This window comes from Corella eumyota, chromosome 2 (assembly GCF_963082875.1).
Source record: "Corella eumyota chromosome 2, kaCorEumy4.1, whole genome shotgun sequence".
Lineage (NCBI taxonomy): Eukaryota > Metazoa > Chordata > Ascidiacea > Phlebobranchia > Corellidae > Corella > Corella eumyota.
The window spans coordinates 1,562,798-1,583,733 of NC_137491.1; the positions used below are offsets into that span (position 1 = coordinate 1,562,798).

The window sequence follows — 20,936 nt, forward strand, 5'->3', positions numbered from 1 at the left end:
GATGCCACATGCTTGTAAATTTCCACTTGGAAGACAATTTACAACAAAAAACAAACATTTTACACTTGAACTAATTCAAACTGTCAGCAAAATGGCAAGTTTTGTTGGATCAGATAAAGATATTAAAAACGATTACCACTTGGCTGATATGTTGATGTCCTCATGCTTCGTTGCGGGCAATGAACAAGTTTTTCATCAATTTCGAAAAATCACAATTAAAGAAGTAATTAAAAATCGCCAACATTACTTACTTTTACTGGAATCTCAATATGAAAAAAATAGAGATAAGTTTGATATTGATAATCAATTGGCTCAATTAACAGATAAATCTAAGGTTAATATAAAGAGCCTGATGTACAAAACTTCGACTTTATTTATTTCTTTTATTGGCAAAATTTATGGCATTGAAGAATCTAGTTGCTTTGATATTTTGACATCTCTTGTTGAACATAATACGATTACCGAGAATGTCGGCTGTGATCTTAAATTTGCGGTTGCTGTTGCATGTGAAACAAGGTTGAAGGTCTACTCCTCCAAAAAATCGCAAGATGATATTGTACAGCAATCCAGAATACAAAAAAATCTTATTGATAGAGTTGGAATGAAATGTCTTTTAGAATATTTTTTAATAACATTTTTGTTTCAAGAAGATTATTTTCAACTTGACGAGTTGTTAAGACCAAAAATGGAAAATCCAAAGTATAAATTAAAACCTGAAATATGGTTGGTTCCATCAATTTGTTATGATTTGGAGAAATATGAATATGCCATAAATTGGTCAACACAGATATTAAAAGATGGGTCGCTGAGTTTTTCTGCTAAAAAGCAGTATAAGCATGAACCGAGTGATGTTTCTTACTTCTATTGTTTGATTGGAAAATGTAAACTTGGCCTTGGCCGAAGATTGCAAGCATTAACTGATTTTCAAACTTCACTTAAAATTCAAAATTTAATAGCTAATAACTCACTAAAGAACATCGATGATTCTGATTGTCATTACTGGATAGGAAGATGCAAATATGATCTAGAACAATTTGAAGAAGCGTTGTCAAGTTTTCAAACATCACTTAAGATTAACCAAAAAGTTGAAAGGGATCAAACTGAGAGCAGTGATGACGCAGAGCACCATTACTGGATAGGAAGATGCGAGTATGATCTAGAACATTTTGACGAAGCGTTGTTAAGTTTTCAAACATCACTTGAGATTAACCAAAAAGTTGAAAGGAGTCAAACTGAGAGCAGTGATGATCTAGATTGTCATTACTGGATAGGAAGGTGCAAATATGATCTAGAACATTTTGACGAAGCGTTGTCTAGTTTTCAAACATCACTTAAGATTAACCAAAAAGTTAAAAGGGATCAAACTCAGAGCAGTGATGATCTAGATTGTCATTACTGGATAGGAAGATGCAAATACGATCTAAAACATTTTGACGAAGCATTGTTAGGTTTCCAAACATCACTTAAGATCAACCAAAAAGTTAAAAGGGATCAAACTCAGAGCAGTGATGATCTAGATTGTCATCACTGGATAGGAAGATGCAAATATGATCTAAAACAATTTGAAGAAGCGTTGTCAAGTTTTCAAACATCACTTAAGATCAACCAAAAAGTTGACAAAGATCTGAATCAGAGCAGTGATGACGCAAAGCGCCATTACTGGATAGGAAGATGCGAGCATGATCTAGAACAATTTGAAGAAGCATTGTCCAGTTTACAAGTTTCCCTTGAACTTTATCAAAAAAATGGTACTGATCTATCCAAAAATATTAATGTTGGTTGTTGTTATTATTTAATTGGATTGGGAAAATATGAGCTTGGTCAATATAATGAAGCTTTATTTAATTTTCAAACTTCACTTGAAATTTATTGTAAGGGTGATAATAAATTAACTGATATCTATGATGTAGCTAATAGCCATTACTGGATTGCAAAATGCAAATACAAGCTTAACCATTATAAAGAAGCGTCATCTAGTTTTCAAACCTCCATCGAAATTCAACAACAATTTGATAAAGAGCAAACGAAGATTAGTAATATTCCTGAATGTTCTTATTGGATTGAGTTATGCTTTATGAACTGGTTTGTTGTTAAAAAAAAGTAATTCACTTTTATACTTAAAACCAAATTCCACTAATTGTATTAGTTTATATATGTAAATGTTTTGAACAATAACCACCTATTTTTAATTGCCTTAATTTTGTTAATATGGCAATAAGTAAAATTCCTTAGTTTAAAAATAAATTAGTTAGTATTATAGTTTTATTTTTTGTTGTTTTTAGCTTAAAATACATAAATACTAATTCACAAACATTTGTTTGTTTTTTAGAAGCATAAAAATAACTTTAAAATAGCATTTATATAGTATGTTTTAGGTTTTTTAAACTAAATTAAAAATTACAAAACTTAAATTAATAAAAAAAAATTATCAAATGAGGTATCCGTAAACAACAGTTTATTATGGGAGGATAAATTAAAGTAATTACATGAAGATTCATGTGACGTAACACAGGGAATTCACCCGGGATTGCGGTTCTAGAGATTTAACAGACAACCGACGGCAGGTGTTAAATTCTGTTAAAAAGTTTAAGTTATGCTTTATATAAAAACTTATTAGATCGTGATCAGTTTTATATAAAAAGCATGTCGTCAATTCAGGTAACTTTACCGTTTATTTAAAAATATTTTTTCAAATCTTAATCCTGTAATCTGTACGTCTGTACATTACTATTTGTAATATTTTTACTGACAATTTATTATATAAGAGCTGATATTTGTAAAAATAATTTAATTACTGTATGACTACACACAAGAAACAGCAAAATAGAATCTTCATTTAGTGTTTAGACATACTTTTTTTCCAAACTAGTCTCAGCCTGGTAGCTTTAATTGATAAACCAAAAAATTTTTGCTTGTGCTTTTTTGTGCTATCTTCAAATGCCAGACATTTCGGCCCCCGAACCCCTCGGCCAACATTAATGGAGGGCATATTAATAAAAAAAAGTTTTCTACAAAAAATATGATAGCAAAATATTTAAAGTGTTTGTTTTTAGAACACAATAATGTGCGAAGGTTGGGTGGAAAAACAAGTTGTGTCAAGTGATGTTAACAAAAATAAATGGAAAACGAGGTAGACTTAAGTTTCATTATATGTTTAGTACTTAAATGACTGTTAATATATAAACTCTTTAATTTGTGTTTAAAGTGTTTTTTGTGTGGTAACAATAAAATATAAAGAATTAAAACGCATTAAATAAGTTTATTTTAATTACATTGGGTGTAAAATTATGTGATCTGTTCGATATACATTTTATTTATTTTGAGTATATATATTTTATATCTATATATACTTTTTGTAGAAACAATTTTTAAAGGGTTAATTATTTTGCTATATCCATACAAACAATAATTTAAAAAAAAGAAAAAAAATTATAAATAATATTCAAATCATGCTTTAGAAATAAGACATTTTAAATTTTTTATTCCGTTTTCAATTTACTTTTTTTAACAGGTATGCTGTTTTGTTAAGACCTAATTCAAACACAACAGAGCTTGAGTTAAGTTTCTATTCAAAGAAATTCAAAACTGGAAGTCAGACAGAAGGTAAATTTGTAAATATTTTATGTTTGATATGTTTAAATATAGACAAATGTTGTTTTTATAATTTATATATAAGTGTGTTAATATTATTTAATTATCCATTTTATACGATTTTTTTAAATTATTTTTTTTGTTTAAAGAACATTTTAATGTTGTTAAAAATATAAAATGCTACCAACCGGCAGCGTGGTGTATTGGTAAGAACACTTGCTACACCACACATGAGGTCGTGGGTTCAATCCCCACTGATCTCATGCTGTAGCGTCCTTGAGTAAGGCGCTATAAACGGTATGAACTCCTGCTGAGCCGATACTTAATCAGCAGTATAATTATCTGGCAATTATAATCTATAATATTCCAAACTGCCACAGGCAACTCGAGACTGGGTCGAAGTAATTGTATGTTCAAGTCGCGCATTCGACTTTTCCACATCGAGGATAAAGATATATACAAAAAAAAAATCAAATCAAGATTTTTAAACTAACTGCAAGGCAGTTTTTAACGACTATTTTTTTAATTAAAAAATCCACTAATTAAGTATATATATGTAGTTGTCATTTAACAATAAATTGTGGCTTCTCTTTCCTAATGCACACATTGATTTCTTACAGATTTTTTAATGTTAAAACCCTGGAAATGTATTGCAAACATGGAAGAAACTTCTCGTCAATATTCTCTCAAACTTCAACTTTTCATGGGTGGATTTTACTCTCCTTCAACCATGGCTACCTATATTGCTATGCAGTGCAGAGAGGAAGTGAAAGCATGGTTAAGGTGTATACAGGTATTATTAATGATAAATTAGTTAATGAATTTGTATTTTTTTTGTATATATCTTTATCCTCGATGTGGAAAAGTCGAATGCGCGACTTAAACATAGAGTAACATCAGTTACTCCGACTTAGTCTCAAGTTGCCTGTGGCAGTTTGGGATATTATAGAGACTATAATTGCACGATAAAATGCTGCTGATTAAGTGCTGGCTCAGCAGTAGTTCATACCGTTTATAGCGCCTTACTCAAGGGCGCTACAGCATGAGATCAATGGGGATTAAACTCATGACCTTATGTGTGATGTAGCAAGTGTTCTTACCACTACACCACGCTGCCAGTAGTTATTGTTTATAGTTATTTTATATTAGAGTTCTACCCTTTTTAGAATAGGGTTATATATACTTTACTATTGTTTTACTGCAAGTTGTATGCACTGTTGTTTTACTTTTTTTTATATTATATGTTTTTTTTTTAAAACAAGGTTTTATTAGTTCGATTTCTACTATCTACCTGTCATAGTTTTTGAAAATAGCTTTTACAATATTAATTATTTTAAAAGAATTGTAGCTTATAGTACCTGTACAAAATATAGTAAACAGTTTAAAATGTATTGGACCTAATATGTTATTAAATAGGGTATACCTTTTTGTTATAAATTAATTTTTTTATTTTAGGGTATCACAAAATTAAACATTGGTACTCACGAGTGTCTACACTATGTTGTAAGTGAACAAAACATTTACTCGGATAATATATCAGCTTCTAATAAACAATGCATTCTTCTGCTTGGTAATGATTGTGTCACATTAGCTTTAAAGGTAAGTTAAAATTAATTTTTTTTAAATACATGCTTGAACCTACCTTATTAAATGATCTCCTTTAAATAATGATATGGTATTCATAAAAACAATTTTTTATTAAAAAACAATTTTTTTTTTGGTTTTTTGCACATTGATAAAAGTAAATAATAAATACAATATACAATTAATATTACATCAATGCGACGGGAAAAAATGACAAAATCAATTTAATGATTTAAAACATGCCAAAAGTATTAATGTTTACATAAAGATTTTAAGTATGTTATGGCATGGTCACCAAAACCAATATAAATTAAATTAATATTAATTACGATAAAATAAGATAATACACATAAAAAATAAAAATAAAATAAAGGCAAGAAAAGTTGATTACTTGCCCTACAAGTGGCCTTTATTTGTCATAACAACTCACATTTGCCCAATTTTCCCAAGCAAGCAAAATAACTATTTTAATTTTATTTTTATATTGAACATATATATAAACATACATAACTAAACTTCATTCTATTTAAATAATTTGTACTTCAATTTAAAAAAAAGGTAAAACTATATACAAAATTTTATAGTTATTTAAAATAACTTTTTTTTGGATTTTTTTACTTAATAAATAAAAAAAAGTTAAAATTCATTTTTAGAATGGCAACATTGTTGTCGCTGTTTGGCCTCTTTCCTACATCCGAAGTTATTCTTCGTCCTCCCCAAACCACTTTTCTATCACTAGTGGTCGTCGCTCACCACTAGGTGAAGGCTTGTATTGCTTTCAAACAAAGGAAAATGCCGGGGAAACGCTGTTTGCGGACATGGATCGTTTAACAGGGGTTCCCTACAAAAAAGTTTGTATTTTTAAATTTTTTTGAAATAAAATAAATTAAAAAAAATAGAAATTCAAAACGAAAAATCTTTTTTTCTCAATCTTTGGTTAAAGCTATATATTTATTATATATATAAGAATTTAGTAGATGATATATATAAATATATGTATCCAATATGTATGTTTAAGTTATAGCATTAATTGCAATTGTTGAATTAAATAAAAAATTATTAAAATAGTTCATTTTACTTTATTACCATATTGTTTTATTTTTACATTTTTTTATTCTTTATATTTTTATAAATTTTAAAACTATTTAAACTTTTTTCTTAAGTTATAAAGTAATAGTCATTCAATATGGTTATAATTAGTTATGCAAAATAGACTACAAATGATGTTATTGTTTTTTAAGATTGAAGTTTTTAAAAGCATATTTTACAAAATTAAATTAATAAATGACCAGCAGTGTGATGTAGTGATTAAAACCCTTGGCTTTACAACATGTGGTCGTGTGTTCGTTTCTAAGTACTTCCATGCTGTCATGCCTTAGTGTAGGGTGCTATAATTAAATCATTTAAAATTCTATCATATTTATTTTAAACGTTTATTATTTTTTAGCAAACTCAACCAAGGCTTAGTTCAAAAAGCAGGTAAGAACTAAAATTTATTTTCTTATTTTATTAAAAGCAAAAAATTTTATTTTTTTAAGAAAAAATTTTATTTTTTAAGAAAATTTTATTTTTATTTTTTTTAAATTTTTATTTTTTTAAGAGCTTCATCTCAGCATAAAAGTCAACCGAGGAACGCCCCTGAATTACCATCCCCTAACTTACCCCCTCCAAATGCTTTTACCCCCTTAAAACCACCCAGAAAACCACCTTTACCTAAAAACATAAAGTTACCCAATTTTCAAACCCATTTACCTGAAAATAAACAAAAAACAAATTTCGCAAAAATCGAAAATTCGAAATTAAAAAAATGTGAAAATAATGCAAAACTATCTCCACAAAAAAACGAAAAAAATAATGTTTCAACAAAAATTAATCCTTTTAAGTCTGAAAATCATGAACAGAATATTAATGATGGTGTTAGAAATGTTTTAAATGATATTCTAAACAAAATTGAAACTGATTTTGACGAAAATAACTTTCACGGCGTATATTCAAATGATATTGGTCCACAAGTAAATAATTTAACACAACGAATATGTTTAAATGATTTAAACAAGCAAGAAAATGATAATTTTATTGATAGTGAAACAAATTGTGTAGTTCATCCATATATTGTTTCGCCAAAACCCAAAATTCGCACGAAAAGGTATTCCACCAAAACTCATATGGAAGAATATACTGAAGTTAATAAACTTTAGTTTTAGTAATTTTTTAAAATTCAATCCTACATTTTAACTTTATCCCAATCCTTATTTTAATAATTTTCTTTTGTTTCTGAAGTCATATGTCATGCGACGTCATATATATATAAAAAGTTTGTAAAAGTAGCAGTTTTTTGCAGTAGCTTGTACATTTTTGCACTTAGAATTTTAAAATCCATATTACATCCTATTTTTTAAAATTTTGAGCAGTTTTTATTTCGTCTTGTCGGTTTAATTGTTTGTTAATGTGTCTTAAGTAAGTTTTTTTAAGCTTAAGTTGTACAGTTTGTTGGTCTACATACACATTCAGCAGCTATAAGTAAAAACCATTTTTAGAACATATATAGTTTACCTGTTATATTATTGTAAAATGACTGTTATAATAATGTTAATTTAATTTTAAATATGGTGCTTTTGCTAAAGCCTAATTTTTATATACCAAATAACCATGACTATGTTTTATGCATGTTATTTTTAATTGCCATATGCTTGCCTTTTTAAATATAATACATTCCTAAAAAAGTTTTTTAAATTCTAATGAACCCAACTGAAATAATTCAGGATATGGAATAGAAATTATTTGATAGATTATGTTTTTTTATTTAACTTGCATTGTTAATGATGAAAAATTATTCATTTCGTAAAAGAAGATATAATTTCAGGTATTTTAATACAAAAAATAAAGGAATTTTAAAGTAAGATTAACAAAAAAATGATATAACACTATTTGGTAAAGAAAAATCATGAAAAATGACACAAATTAATAAAAGTTATCAGAACCTTGTTCTTATTTTGGCATTTGTTCGGTGAACAGTTGCTTCATATTAAATTCCATAAATTGTCTGAAAGAAAAATAATTTTAGTAAAATCCCGAAAATTTAAAAAAATAAGTACTTTTGTTTATTAGGCATTAAGTAGTCAATAGCCTACTTAATGGTTGATATTTTAATTGTAATTTAGTTGCAACTTTTAACTAATATTTGCCTATGATAATTTACTTGCACATCGGAAACACCATTTTTATATAATTTTGTATGCGCATAAATTGGGACATTTATATATATTCCACAAAACTTTATTAAAGGTAGGTTTCTAGTCCTGCCAATTTATTTAACAGGTTTAGTTATATATATTATGTTTAGTTATATATAGGTTTAGTTATATATATTATGTTTAGTTATATATAGGTTTAGTTATATATATATTATGTATATGTTTCAGTACTGGAACCATGTTTTAAAGTCTTTTTTAACTTTTGAAAAAATTTTTAAACATTAGAAAAACAAGATAACTTTAATTTCCATAAAAATACTTTACTAACCTGTCATAAGCATCAGGGGGTCCAGTTTGTATATCAGCTTTTGCAAACGACACAAACATCATATCGTTTGTGAGGTCATAGATAGCAATATGAGTCGAACCAGTTTGAACAATTGGCACGATGTTGCTAACAGTAATAGCTGGGGTAATGCTGCCGTAGTATTTGTTAATTTGTTTTGCTAATAATTCGTTGTAAGAAGGACACATCCAATCCATTCCTGATATAAATATTTTTCATTTTTGTTACTTTAAAGATATAGTGAATATACAAAAGATTAATTAAAGATAAGTAAAATAAAATTCTTTATTTTTGGGTTTTTGAGTTGTTACTTGTTTTGACTTTTTAACTTTGCTGTAGCCAGTTTTTGCATAATTTAATACCCAGAAATTTTAAGGCACAAACTGAAGACTTTTTCTCAAAGCCTAATTAAAGTAACTAATTTTTTTTTGGATATATCTTTATCCTTGATGTGGAAAGTCGAATGCGCGACTTAAACATAAAGTAACATCAGTTACTCTGACCCAGTGTCGAGTTGCCTGTGTCGGTTTGGGATATTATAGATTATAATTGCCTAATAATTATGCTGCTGAATAATGGCTGGCTCAGCAGGAGTTTATACCGTTTATAGCGCCTCACTCAAGGGCGCTACAGCATGAGATCAGTTGGGATTGAACCCATGACCCCATGTGTGGTGTAGCAAGTCTTCTTACTACTACACCACGCTGCCGGTTTTGATAGCCAACCTCACGACAACTATATGGTTGTAACCCACAACTAACATTTGTCGTAATAATCTACCCACGCACCACAAACTTTATTTATTTTGTAGGCCTATGCATTAGACATACATATACATATTTGTATTGTACATTAAGTTCCATTATATAGAGAAAGATGTCAATTTGATATTTCTTAAAGTTTACCTTTTAAATTACTAAAATATCCCAAAAATTAATAGGATCCTAATTGATAAAAACAGGCTAAAAACAAACCATAGTAAACGACATCTTTAATTTTTGGGTGCCAGGTGGCATCAGGTTTCAGGTTTTGGTCGTCATAGAAACGAGCAATGGTTGCAGAGTATTGGACACCTCTAAAACCTCTTGCTTCCTAGAAAGTTAATATAATTGTTGTTTTATTAGTTTTAAAGTAAATTACCTGATTTAAAATAGAAATTTACCGGCAGCATAGTGTATTTGTAAGAACACTTGCTACACCATACATGAGGTTGTGGGTTTAATCCCCACTAATCTCATGCTGTAGCGCCCTTGAGTAAGGTACTATAAACAATTTAAACTCCTGCTGAGCCAACACTTAATTAGCAGCATAATTATCAGGCAATTATAATCTACAATATCCCAAACTGCCACAGGCAACTCGAGACTGGGTCGGAGTAATTAATGTTACTCTATGTTTAAGAAAACGGGTTTAAAATTTATATTGTCTTACCTTTCCATCTCCAACCCCCATCATAAGATGACAAGTTCTGTCAGCATTTGCAATTCTGTTAATTGCATCATCCAGCGTGTAATCAAATTGTAAGATGTCCCGAAGTATGTACTAAGATTTAAAATAGTTATTTAAATACATAAACATCAGTACCTACCTTATAAAATGATTAATTATAGCTTAATTTAGAATACGCAATGTAGCGATCTTAATGTTTCATTGTTTTTTTTTTTAATTTTGTAAAATAAAGAATTGAATAGGGGACCCATAAATATGCTGTGTGTAGTAAGAACAGTGTGTGTAATTAAAGCATCTGAAAAACCTAACTGGATAGAGTAAATGTGCAGTCTGTATAGTTGTACATATGCTATGTGGGAAAGAAAATGCAAATTTAAAATCTTTAAGAAATTCAAATTTAAAATTTTTTCTAGTCAATGATATAAAACACTTGTTAGACTTAACTGTAAATGGAACCCCGAACCTCGATTCATTCCCAAAAGTATCATCAGGATATGAAGCTCCTATTTCAGAGATTGCCATACTAGCTGATGACATTCCAGTAATTGATCCAATCCAACCTGTAACAAGGAATAATATGTTGGATTTATTTGTATTTAAAATTATTTTTTTAAATTGAAAAATTGATTCAATGCCAGAAATATGAGGTATCTATTATTCAATTGGTTACTGGTGCAAAATATTGTTTTGGGTTTTGATTTTTAAAGTTTTTTTGTTAGGGATCAGGGTTTTGCAATTTTTTTGCTATTTGCCCCAAAAATTACCAGAAAATATTGTTATTAGGGTATTTTTAAATTAAACTGAAATGCCTTTTTTAAATTTCAACTCATTGTTTTAGTTTCTGTATAATAACTGTTTATAGGTCTTTCTATCAGGAAAAATATTAATGTAAAAATTGTCAATTCTTAGAATGCATTAAAAATACTGTATTTGCAACCTTTTCACATCAAAATAACATTAAATATGCATGGCGTAGTGATTAGCCAATTGACTTTACAACATAAGGTTATTATATTTTTTCAATTCCCACTTTTTAAGTTCCCTTTAATATGGTGCTATTAATGATATAAGCTAAAAATTTTGATAGTTCGTTCCTCTTACCTGTCCATCCCACATTTACAAAAGAGTTTGCTTTCATTCCATTAGGTCCAGTATTGTTAGATGTTGTATGATAAACAGTCAGTTGTGGGAAGTTATGGAAGGGGCCTAAATGTGTAATAATTGTTGGTTTATAACAATAAAATAAACTAGATTAAAAACATATTTTTTGTTATTAATGTTAATTGTGGGTATACAAAAGCTCATTATTACCCAAGTTTTGAAAATCATTTTTTATTTTGTTAATTTGAAAAGTGGTTTTGTGTCAATATAACCCAGTTTCAACTTATCTCTGAAAAAACTTATTTAATGAAACCTTTTAGATAATTTATTTAAATTTAACCCTCTAAAGTTGAAATGTCCTGGGTTAAAATTTTGTTAAATTTGACACAAAAAAACTCAACTCTAAAAAATCATAGTTGGGTTGCTAAGAGTTAAATTAACAGATTACTTTACAAAATACGATAAAAATTAATTTTTGTTTTACCATCCATATTCCAGTCCAGAGCCCTTAGTTGTAAAACACTGTCGCTAGTTGGCAGTGCAGAGCCCCAAGCACCAAACATAGAGCAAGAACCTTTAGTCAGTTCCCCCAACATGTGGATTCGTTGGATTTTCTGTAAAAATATATTTTTGAACCTATTTTGTGCGATACTTATACTAGGATCAGATTTTAATAGCAGGGGATTAGATGATGATTTGGATAAGATTTTATTTATATGGGATTAGTTGATCACCATAAAATAGTTTTTTCCTTGATATTTGTATGTGATATTGTTAAAATTGCCACTGTCCATATAAAACTTTTTTTTTGTATTTATCTTTATCCTCTATGTGGGAAAGTCGAATGCGCGACTTAAACATAGAGTAACATCAGTTACTCCAACCCAATCTCGAGTTGTCTGTGGCAGTTTGGGATATTATAGAGACTATAATTGCCCGATAATTATACTGATGCTTAAGTGCTGGCTCAGCAGGAGTTCATACTGTTTATATCGCCTTACTCAAGAGCGCTACAGCATGAGATCAGCGGGGATTGAACCCATGACCTCAAGTGTGGTGTAGCAAGTGTTCTTACCAGTGTAAATTAAAAAATTGGGGAGTTTTTATATATCAAGTCCAAAGTTTAAAGTTGTATTTTTCCAAATGAATTTTTTTATTGATATCCAATAACTGTAAAGTTTGCCCTTCAGGAGTTTAACACAATTTTATTTTACTTTGTAATCCACTCCAGATGCTTTTGCTAGACCTTGAATTTCTTGTAGGAAATAGTCTCCACTGAATTTTGAAGTTGCAAATATTTCTAGGTCACATGCAGCCTCCAACCTGTTTATTTTTAAATCAAAAAAGCTTTAGTGCGTAGATGAAAAATGGTGAAATATATTCAAAAAAAACTAAATTGTTTACAAAATCGTAATTGATTTTTAACGATTTAAAAGATATAAAAATTATCGAATGAAAAATAATCATAATTTTTTTTTTAATTTTAATTTAAGAAATTGTAAAAAAGTATCTAATTTATTTGGTAAGCAACTTATTAACCTTACCCCAGGTTAGAAACATCTCTTAAAAACCATTCTTGAAATTTAACTTTTGTATCAGTTCCATTTATCGCTTGTATCTTTGAATAAGTTGCAAATTTTAATATTATTTAAAAAGCAATTTTTAAACAAAAAAATTGTGGTACCAAAACATCTTAATATTTAAGTGTAAAAAACCTCAAATTTTGCTGTTATTTAGCAAGTGTTTTTAAACAAAAAAGTGTAAAAAATCTAAATCTTTAGTTGAAAATAATCTTAAACTGCAAATAATTTAGATAAAAAATATTTCTTATTTTTTACCACTTGGTCTTCTAAATACGCCCACACTGAATTCATAAAACTGGCAGCTTCCTTTTTAAGTAAAGTTCCATGAGCAATTCCCATATCATAAGGAGTCCCTTGTTAACAAATATTAAAATTAAATAGTCACCAAACTCTAAATTTTCTGATATTATTTTTAAAAAAATAAAAACTGAAAAAATTCGAAAATTTATAATATTGTTATGTGTAAATGTTTAAAATAGTAGTTACATATATAATTTATAAAAAAATCATGTTTTTTTGTCACATTTATTTACACTTTTTATAGCTTTTATGCTTACCCCATAGATGTAATATTTTTAGTGCAGAGTTAGCATCACCAACTGTGTATAACTTTCCATTAGGAACGGTTCCAACTAAGTTAAGTTTGGGTTGAGCAATCGGGTTTAAGTTAGGTTGGGCATTTGGGTCAGGCTAAACATAATATATTAAAACATAGTTTTATATTTTTGACAGGCTTACATTAGATTGAAATATTGCACAGACATTAATTGTTTCATATTAAAAAGAAACTTATTTTAAATAGACATTATTTAAACTGATTTTTTTTATATATATCTTTATCCTCGATGTGGGAAGGTCGAATGCGCAACCTAAACATAGAGTAACATCAGTTACCTTGACCCAGTCTCGAGTTGCCTGTGGCAGTTTGAGATATTATAGAAACTATAATTGCCTGGTAATTATTACTGCTGATTAAGTGCTGGCTCAGCAGGAGTTTGTACTGTTTATAATGCCTTACTCAAGGGTGCTACAGCATGAGATCAGGGGGGATTGAACCCACGACCTCATGTGTAGTGTAGCAAGTGTTCTTACCACTACACCAAGCTGCCGGTTTTTATGATTTTTTATGGTTTAAAAAATAATTAAATTTTTCATTAAAAACGAAATAAACTTTATTTTTACTTTTCCATGGCATTCTGCAGAATTTGAAACTTCAAACGCCACTGAAATTAAAATAACAAAAAATAAAATCCTCATTTTAAAGTTTTTTCAAAAAAATCTAAAACTATACAAAATTGGTTATTTTCTCAAATGTTAAATTTTTTATCCTAATTTCAACTAAAAAAGGTATGCACTGCAAATAAATGTCCTTCAAATTAAACTTTACATTTGCAGAACTGCAAACAGCATCACATGATATTTACTTTGAGAAATATTTGTGTTGCAATTGTGCTTTAAACAAACAAGTTTATGCTCCTAATCAATAAATCAAGTTAATAAATATTGACTTTTTTGAGCTATATAATAATTAACCCTTAAACAATGCGGAAGTTTGTTTGTTTTCTAATGATAACTATAGTCTTACAAAAGTAATTTTATTTTAAAATCAAGAAATTATTTTTTTGTAAATGTATAATTTTAAATGATCTAGTAATTCTTAGTAAAGAGATATCTGGTTAATCTTGTGTTTATGGCATTAACTTATGCCTATTTTTAAAATGGTAACTATAGCCTTGCAGAATTATATTTTATTTCGAAATTGGGAAGTTTTTTTTGTAAATCTTCATTAATTGTTTGTTTCAACTATGTTTATCACAATAACAATACCCTATTTTGAACATAAAATAACAAACAAAATTCATTTTATAATATTGTATTTTTAATATTTGATTAATAAGTTGCAAACATTAATAAAAAGTTAATAAAATCATAACACTTTAGATACAAAATAACTTCAAGTATATCCTATTTTATGATTCATATAAAAAGAAAACTTAATCAAAAATCTGCATTGAAAATATACAAAAATTGAAGGCACATTCTAAAAATTAAAATTATTGTGATTTTAAAAATAACAACCATGCATGTACCAAAAGTAAAAACTTTAAGCCAAAAAAAATCAGAAATAAATTTGATCTTACAACAATATATATAAAAAAAGATACAGTTGGCTTTAACATAATATAATATTTTGTTAATAATCAATATTTACAGAATAAATACATACATGATATTAAAGTCAATATGCTGCAATAATGCAGAGTTAAGCAACACATTTAAAAGTTACACAACATAGGCTATTCTTTGTTCAAAACTTTTTTCATTTCATCACATTATATACACACAAATATATTATATTTAATTTTGATGGTGTATTTTTTATATTTTCTTTAATATAGAAGAAGTAAAAAGATAATACTAATGCATTAAATTTTCAAAAAAAAACATAATCCTTAATAGGTGTACTAGCATTATTTTTGAATGAAATTATAATTTTATTTAGAATGTAATTAAAAAAGTAAAAAAAAATAGTAAGCCTACAATCTAAAAAAAAATACAGTTTTTTAATTAAAAAATAATAAAATTTAACCCTAGGCATATAGAAACATTTTATCGCATTAAAAATATATAAAATAGCTTTCTTACCCCTTTTTTATACACCATAACACCCTTTTACACCCATTTTACCCCTTAATCTACCAGTATTTAACACGCATAAACTTCGTCCCCGACGTTAATGACCCCATGTTGATGAGTACCCAGGTTTATCCCAAACAAGGGGGTGGTCCCGTAAAATTTCTTGTCCTTGGGTTCACATTGTCGGTATCTAAATTTAAGTTTTTATTTAAAACTAGTCGATAGTTGTCCTATGGACGGCATTTTAATTACCGGCAGCGTGGTGTAGTGGTAAGAACACTTGCTACACCACTATGAGATTGTTTTTTTAATCCCCACTGCTCTCATGCTGTAGCGGCCTTGAGTAAGGCGCTATAAACAGTATAAACTCCTGCTGAGCCAGCACTTAATCAGCAGCATAATTACCGGGCAATTATAGTCTCTATAATATCCCAAACTACCACAGCCAACTCAAGACTGGGTTAAACATAGAGTAACAGTTGTTACTCTATGTTTAAGTTGCGCATTCGACTTTCCCACATCGAGGGTAAAGATATAAACAAAAAAAAATAAATAAAAATTGTTGTAATATGGTCGCAACTCTCAACTAATATTTGCTTGAAAAATTTACACGCACACCATAAATGGCAATTTTTATGTATTTCGTATACCTATAAATTGGACATAAATATGTATATTGTCCACTAAGCCTTATCATATATGGATATTTTATATCAATTTATATGGTGTAATAAACAGCATATATATGATATATGATGTAATAAACAACACTTTTAACAATGTCAGTAATGATAAAATTGACAACACTATTTTGAATCTAAATTAGGCCTTAGTTATTATAGTAAGATCTTGTTGAAATGTTCATTACTGATTTTAAATTAAAGTTTTAAACTATAAGCCCATAATAACAAAACCTGTGTAAATATTAAACCAACCCTAAATGTAACAAAAAATATCAAAAAAAGAAACTTACGTTTTCAGGGTTTCCCAGGGTTCAGATTGTGGATGTTTTATTCCGCTTTCTTGGTTCACTGTTGTTTGTAAACACCTGGTTATAACTTAAATGTTTATTTAAATTATCAATTTAAAGTTTGTTTTTTTTGAGATCGATAAAAGTCAGCCTATAGGCTACATTTAAACCGGCAGCGTGATGTAGTGGTAAGAACACTTACACCACACATGAGGTCATGGGTTCAATCCCCACTGATCTCATGCTGCAGCGCCCTTGAGTAAGGTGCTATAAACGTTATGAACTCCTGCTGAGCAAGCACTTAATCAGCACTATAATTACCGGGCAATTATAATTTATAATATCCCAAACTGCCACAGGCAACTTGAGACTGGGTCGGAGTAACTAATGTTACTCCATGTTTAAGTCGCGCGTTCGACTTTTCCACATCGAGGATAAATATATACACAAAAAAATGTTTACAGTACACTTTATTTAAATGCATTATTTTATTTTGGATTATTATAGGTAAAATTGTTTACTAACCTGTTGCAGTGTTTAGCAAATTGAAACTCAATTCCATTAATCATAACATTTCTCCAGTTATGCTAAAAATTAAAACATAGTCAATTATTTAAACCTGGTCTATTAACCCCCAGTATAGACAAGATTGGCATGGTCAATATACCCCAAACCATGGACAATAGATAAAGGTGTGTCTCTAAAATACATATTACCACTATAACTACAATTTTCACCATCAACATTTTTTCTACTGTTAAACTTTAATTGTGGCTATAATTAAAAATTTTTCTACTGTTAAACTTTAATTGTGGCTATAATTAAATAGGATTAACATGCATTTTAAATGTATATACTGGCTACAAAATAGTGTTAAAATTATACACTTTTACAGCAAGTAAATTTTAATAACATTACTAAAATATTATTATAAAGACTCTACCTCTTCATACGGTAAATTTCCCTTTATCAGAATATTCGGTCGAAAGTTAAGAACTGTAACTGGTGTTTCTAGTTTCGTGTTTAAGTCCGTGAGGGATTCCTCTGATAGAAGGTTGTATGGGGAATCATTTTGATAAATTACCTTGAAAATTTAAAGATTTTGTTAGTATTAACAGCTTATTTTGTGTTGGGCAAAATACAAGTCCTAGCTAAATTTTTAGTTAATTGATGGTGTAAAGAAATTGCGATTCGCTTTTTAAAGTTAGCTTTTTAAAATTACTATTCATTAAAAAGGTATTTAGTTCTACCTTTCCCATATTTTTCCTGTTAAGTTCCTTGTATTTTGCTTTCCCACAAACAGTTCTTGCTTTCATTTGATCGGAATGATAAACCATCCGATATTCATTATTAGTGTATTTATTAAGCCATGATGCTATTTCATCTCCACAGTCTAAACCAATGGTTTTCTCTCCATATACACTAGGAAAAAAGGCATTTAAGTAAATTTTATTAGGTCATTCACAATAAATATTCTAACAGTACCTAATGCTATAAAGCATCTTGATAATTTTATAATAAAAAGTGTTTTCTTAAAACGCCAAATCGCAATAATTACAAATAACTGCAGTTATTATATAGCCTATACAACTTAATATATAACCCATCTTGCCCTACCCCTTTCTGTCAATTAATCTTTGATACACAACTTAATATATAACCCTACACAACTTAATACATAACCCATCTTGCCCTAACCCTTTCTGTCAAATAATGGCATTTTAACATTTTATAAGGACCCAATAAAACACATAGGTTATTTATAGTTAAGGTATTTTATTTTAAATTTATAAAGAAGCATAAAGTAAAGAGATTTAATTAATTACCTGCACTCAGATTGTTTTATTGTACTTGGAATTGTAACTTTAATTTCTGGCATGTCAGATGCACTTAAAACAATAAAATTCGCTCCGGTTTTAACTTTAATTAGCATCAGTTTAGGTTCAGCTACCCCGCCAATATTTTTACCATCAGATCTTATGATAAGAAAACATCTAAAAATAAAGAAACAAATTATATATTGTGAGACATCACGAAATTATATTCATAAAACACCTAAGTGCTTATTAGTCATTCAACTTTTTTAAATCATAAAATTTGGCCTTAAAAACAGATTACATTTATCAATTTATTAAAAAATTTTCAATAGGCTACTGCAATAATACTTAAATTTAATACACCAGTAGACATTTTTGCAATAGTTAATGCACATTTAAACATTTTAATTGGTCATAACTTATTAATTTCAGTACAATTCATGTCATTTTTTGCCAATTTTTAAGTAATTTACATTGCATATTTTCGGCAAATCTTAAAAACATTTTGTAGTTCAGTGCATTTTTATTTTATTTTTTTTATTTATTTTGATTTTTCGCGCATTGATAAAAGTAAATAATAAATACGATATACAATTAATATTACAACAATGCGACGGAAAAAAATGACAAAATCAATTTAATGATTTAAAACATGCCAAAAGTATTAATGTTTACATAAAGATTTTAAGTATGTTATGGCATGGTCACCAAACCCAAAATTACATTTATTTACATATATAATTTTAAATCAAGCTTACCTATCTGTAATTGCCTTCTGGCCCTCAATATGGAATCCACTCGGAGTACAAACAGCTTCTTGTACATCTAAACCTTTAAATGATTTCACAGGATGAATAAAAAGCTTCGAAACAACCCCGACCCTTTTCCAATTTTTTTTTCGGTTGTACAGATAATATCCTAACCCAGTTATAACTAGGGTCGACAAAGTTACAGCTAGTGTAATAACTTGTCCTTGTTTAAGTCCATCCATTGCAAATAATGAAGTTAAAGTTACCTGAAAAGTGCTTAAATAAGGAAAAAATAATATTTATGTTACGTAATACTAAAAAACAGCAATTCTAGTCTTACATAAGCATTGTATTAACTTACATAACCAACTATGATATGAAACGTATTTAAATTATACGTTTTTAAGATGTTTGTCACCTTATTACTTGTTCAACAGCTTAAAACATATTTAAAGGGCAAAATAAGTTAAATATTAACATGAGGTAAAGTCTTAAAGTATGACGTCATCACAAAAACAAACAAGAGCGAAAGGGAGATCCCCTATTTCGTTTATTTTTCGAAAGAAAACGAAAAACGTAACTGCTCATAGCACCAAAACAATTTTTATTAGAAATTAAACATTACCGAAAAATAAAAATCATATAATATGCCTTATTGTTGGAAAATCGCATTTTTGGGCAAATGTTTTTCATCAAACAATAATATCCTATGAAAAATGGTGAACTGATAATTTAATAACAAGTACCATGTAAAGCACAAACGTAGAGTTAACAACACGATTTTAGTTGTTTATTCTGTATATTTTGTTGTTTAATAACTACTTTTTATACACATTTACATTTATTTTTAAATAGACTATCTTAAAACAAAGTTAATTTAGCATGAGACCATATTAAAATAATTTTTTATTTACACTAAAATTTGGCAAAAAAACAGAGGTTTTGCAAAAGTTTTTAAGCATAAAAATGGAAGCAATTAACAAGCCAATTAAACACAACTAGGTTTTCATATAGCTATGCTCGATAAAAATAGAAAAATAATTAAAGCAGTTAAGATTTGGACAAATAATAGGAAAAATGTAAACCCCCAAAAAATTTTAGGTAAAAAAGTTTTAAATTTTTTTCGCAAAGCGTAAAAAAATATCGCAAGTGTTAAATTAAATTAAAAATAATTACTAATACCAAGGTAGAAGTGCAATAATCATATTAAATTCAATTTTAAAAAGCAGCAAACAAGAAATTGTAACATATTAATCGACATAAAAATAAAATAATGCACCATAAATAAAAGTAAATCAAAAATAATCAAACAATACTAAAGAAGGAACTTTTTGCTTAAAAACTAATCCCTCAATGAACTTCAAAAATGGCAAAATATTTAAAACTTTTAATAAAATAATAAACATATTTGTTCAAGCAAGAATTTTTTTCCTTTTTTCCTTAAAGTTGATAATCAAAACTACTGAACTTTTAAGAAAATGCATAAAATAGAGAGTTATTTAATAAAAAAGGTAAAAAAAACAAACAATTAACATTCTGTGACGTAATCACTCCGTCTACTTCTTGATCTTAATGATAGGACGATTTCCTAAAAAAAAAAATTACAATTATTTTTTTATTAAAAACTTTTCCTTATTTATTTTTGGCTACAAAAACTAATTAGGATTAAAGCACAAAATGACAATAGACACTTGTTTTTTTTTCTGTTAAATTATGTTTTTATAATAAAACAAAAAAATATGTCGTCAATACTTTCTTACCGACATTGTAGGTGGGTTGGCTCTCATACTTAAATCAAGTGTATTTAGATTTTCCTAAAATTTAAAGTTAAATTTAAACTTTTTTATATTTTTTTATATTAAAGGTGACATAGTGTAGTCGTTAAAACACTAAGCTTTACAACATGAGTTTGTTG

At 28.2% G+C, this 20,936-nt stretch overlaps 4 protein-coding genes across 4 annotated transcripts in view; 1 reads left to right on the top strand and 3 right to left on the bottom strand.

Annotated features, from left to right (window-relative positions):
* Window positions 1–2,529: 2,529 nt before the first annotated feature.
* Window positions 2,530–7,895, top strand: LOC145743215 (uncharacterized). The gene is made up of 8 exons (XM_082561132.1): window positions 2,530–2,658; window positions 3,054–3,130; window positions 3,512–3,603; window positions 4,212–4,384; window positions 5,047–5,190; window positions 5,829–6,026; window positions 6,623–6,654; window positions 6,776–7,895. Exons 1-8 carry the CDS (start codon window positions 2,644–2,646, stop codon window positions 7,371–7,373), a joined length of 1,329 nt encoding a protein of 442 aa, XP_082417258.1. The 5' UTR covers window positions 2,530–2,643; the 3' UTR covers window positions 7,374–7,895.
* A 268-nt stretch (window positions 7,896–8,163) lies between these two features.
* LOC145741196 (protein dcd1A-like) lies at window positions 8,164–14,105 on the bottom strand. The gene is made up of 12 exons (XM_082558739.1): window positions 14,031–14,105; window positions 13,406–13,538; window positions 13,104–13,201; window positions 12,810–12,883; window positions 12,480–12,588; window positions 11,750–11,879; window positions 11,266–11,370; window positions 10,609–10,724; window positions 10,147–10,257; window positions 9,690–9,807; window positions 8,698–8,914; window positions 8,164–8,218 (listed from the first exon to the last, which is right to left on the bottom strand). The coding sequence occupies exons 1-12, from the start codon at window positions 14,103–14,105 to the stop codon at window positions 8,164–8,166; spliced, it is 1,341 nt and encodes a 446-aa protein (XP_082414865.1).
* Window positions 14,106–14,861: 756 nt separating this feature from the next.
* On the bottom strand, window positions 14,862–19,498 carry LOC145743031 (mitochondrial amidoxime reducing component 2-like). The gene is made up of 8 exons (XM_082560892.1): window positions 19,383–19,498; window positions 19,031–19,287; window positions 18,282–18,449; window positions 17,706–17,877; window positions 17,399–17,539; window positions 16,981–17,042; window positions 16,459–16,533; window positions 14,862–15,675 (listed from the first exon to the last, which is right to left on the bottom strand). Exons 2-8 carry the CDS (start codon window positions 19,261–19,263, stop codon window positions 15,555–15,557), a joined length of 972 nt encoding a protein of 323 aa, XP_082417018.1. The 5' UTR covers window positions 19,264–19,287; window positions 19,383–19,498; the 3' UTR covers window positions 14,862–15,554.
* A 506-nt stretch (window positions 19,499–20,004) lies between these two features.
* The window catches only part of LOC145741199 (uncharacterized), a 44,728-nt gene continuing 43,796 nt past the window's right edge, over window positions 20,005–20,936 (bottom strand). Inside the window, exons 11-12 of the mRNA XM_082558743.1 lie at window positions 20,782–20,835; window positions 20,005–20,609 (exon numbers count right to left, since the gene is read on the bottom strand). Of these exons, the coding sequence (XP_082414869.1) occupies window positions 20,550–20,609; window positions 20,782–20,835 (114 nt within the window). The 3' untranslated portion in view covers window positions 20,005–20,549. The remainder of the gene's footprint in view (window positions 20,610–20,781; window positions 20,836–20,936) is intronic.

What these genes read in the sequence shown, in the direction of transcription:
- LOC145743031 (XM_082560892.1), bottom strand. Translation starts at nt 19,263, where the DNA reads ATGGATGGACTTAAACAAGGACAAGTTATTACACTAGCTGTAACTTTG. An exon ending in ATAAAACAATCTGAGTGCAG is followed by an intron (nt 17,878 to 18,281) that starts GTAATTAATTAA and finishes CTTTTTTCCTAG; the next exon opens with TGTATATGGAGAGAAAACCA. An exon ending in ACAGGAAAAATATGGGAAAG is followed by an intron (nt 17,540 to 17,705) that starts GTAGAACTAAAT and finishes TAAATTTTCAAG; the next exon opens with GTAATTTATCAAAATGATTC.
- LOC145741196 (XM_082558739.1), bottom strand. Translation starts at nt 14,105, where the DNA reads ATGAGGATTTTATTTTTTGTTATTTTAATTTCAGTGGCGTTTGAAGTT. An exon ending in CGTATTTAGAAGACCAAGTG is followed by an intron (nt 12,884 to 13,103) that starts GTAAAAAATAAG and finishes ACTTATTCAAAG; the next exon opens with ATACAAGCGATAAATGGAAC. An exon ending in AGAGATGTTTCTAACCTGGG is followed by an intron (nt 12,589 to 12,809) that starts GTAAGGTTAATA and finishes AAAAATAAACAG; the next exon opens with GTTGGAGGCTGCATGTGACC.
- LOC145743215 (XM_082561132.1), top strand. An exon ending in CATGGTTAAGGTGTATACAG is followed by an intron (nt 4,385 to 5,046) that starts GTATTATTAATG and finishes TTTTTATTTTAG; the next exon opens with GGTATCACAAAATTAAACAT. An exon ending in GTGTCACATTAGCTTTAAAG is followed by an intron (nt 5,191 to 5,828) that starts GTAAGTTAAAAT and finishes ATTCATTTTTAG; the next exon opens with AATGGCAACATTGTTGTCGC.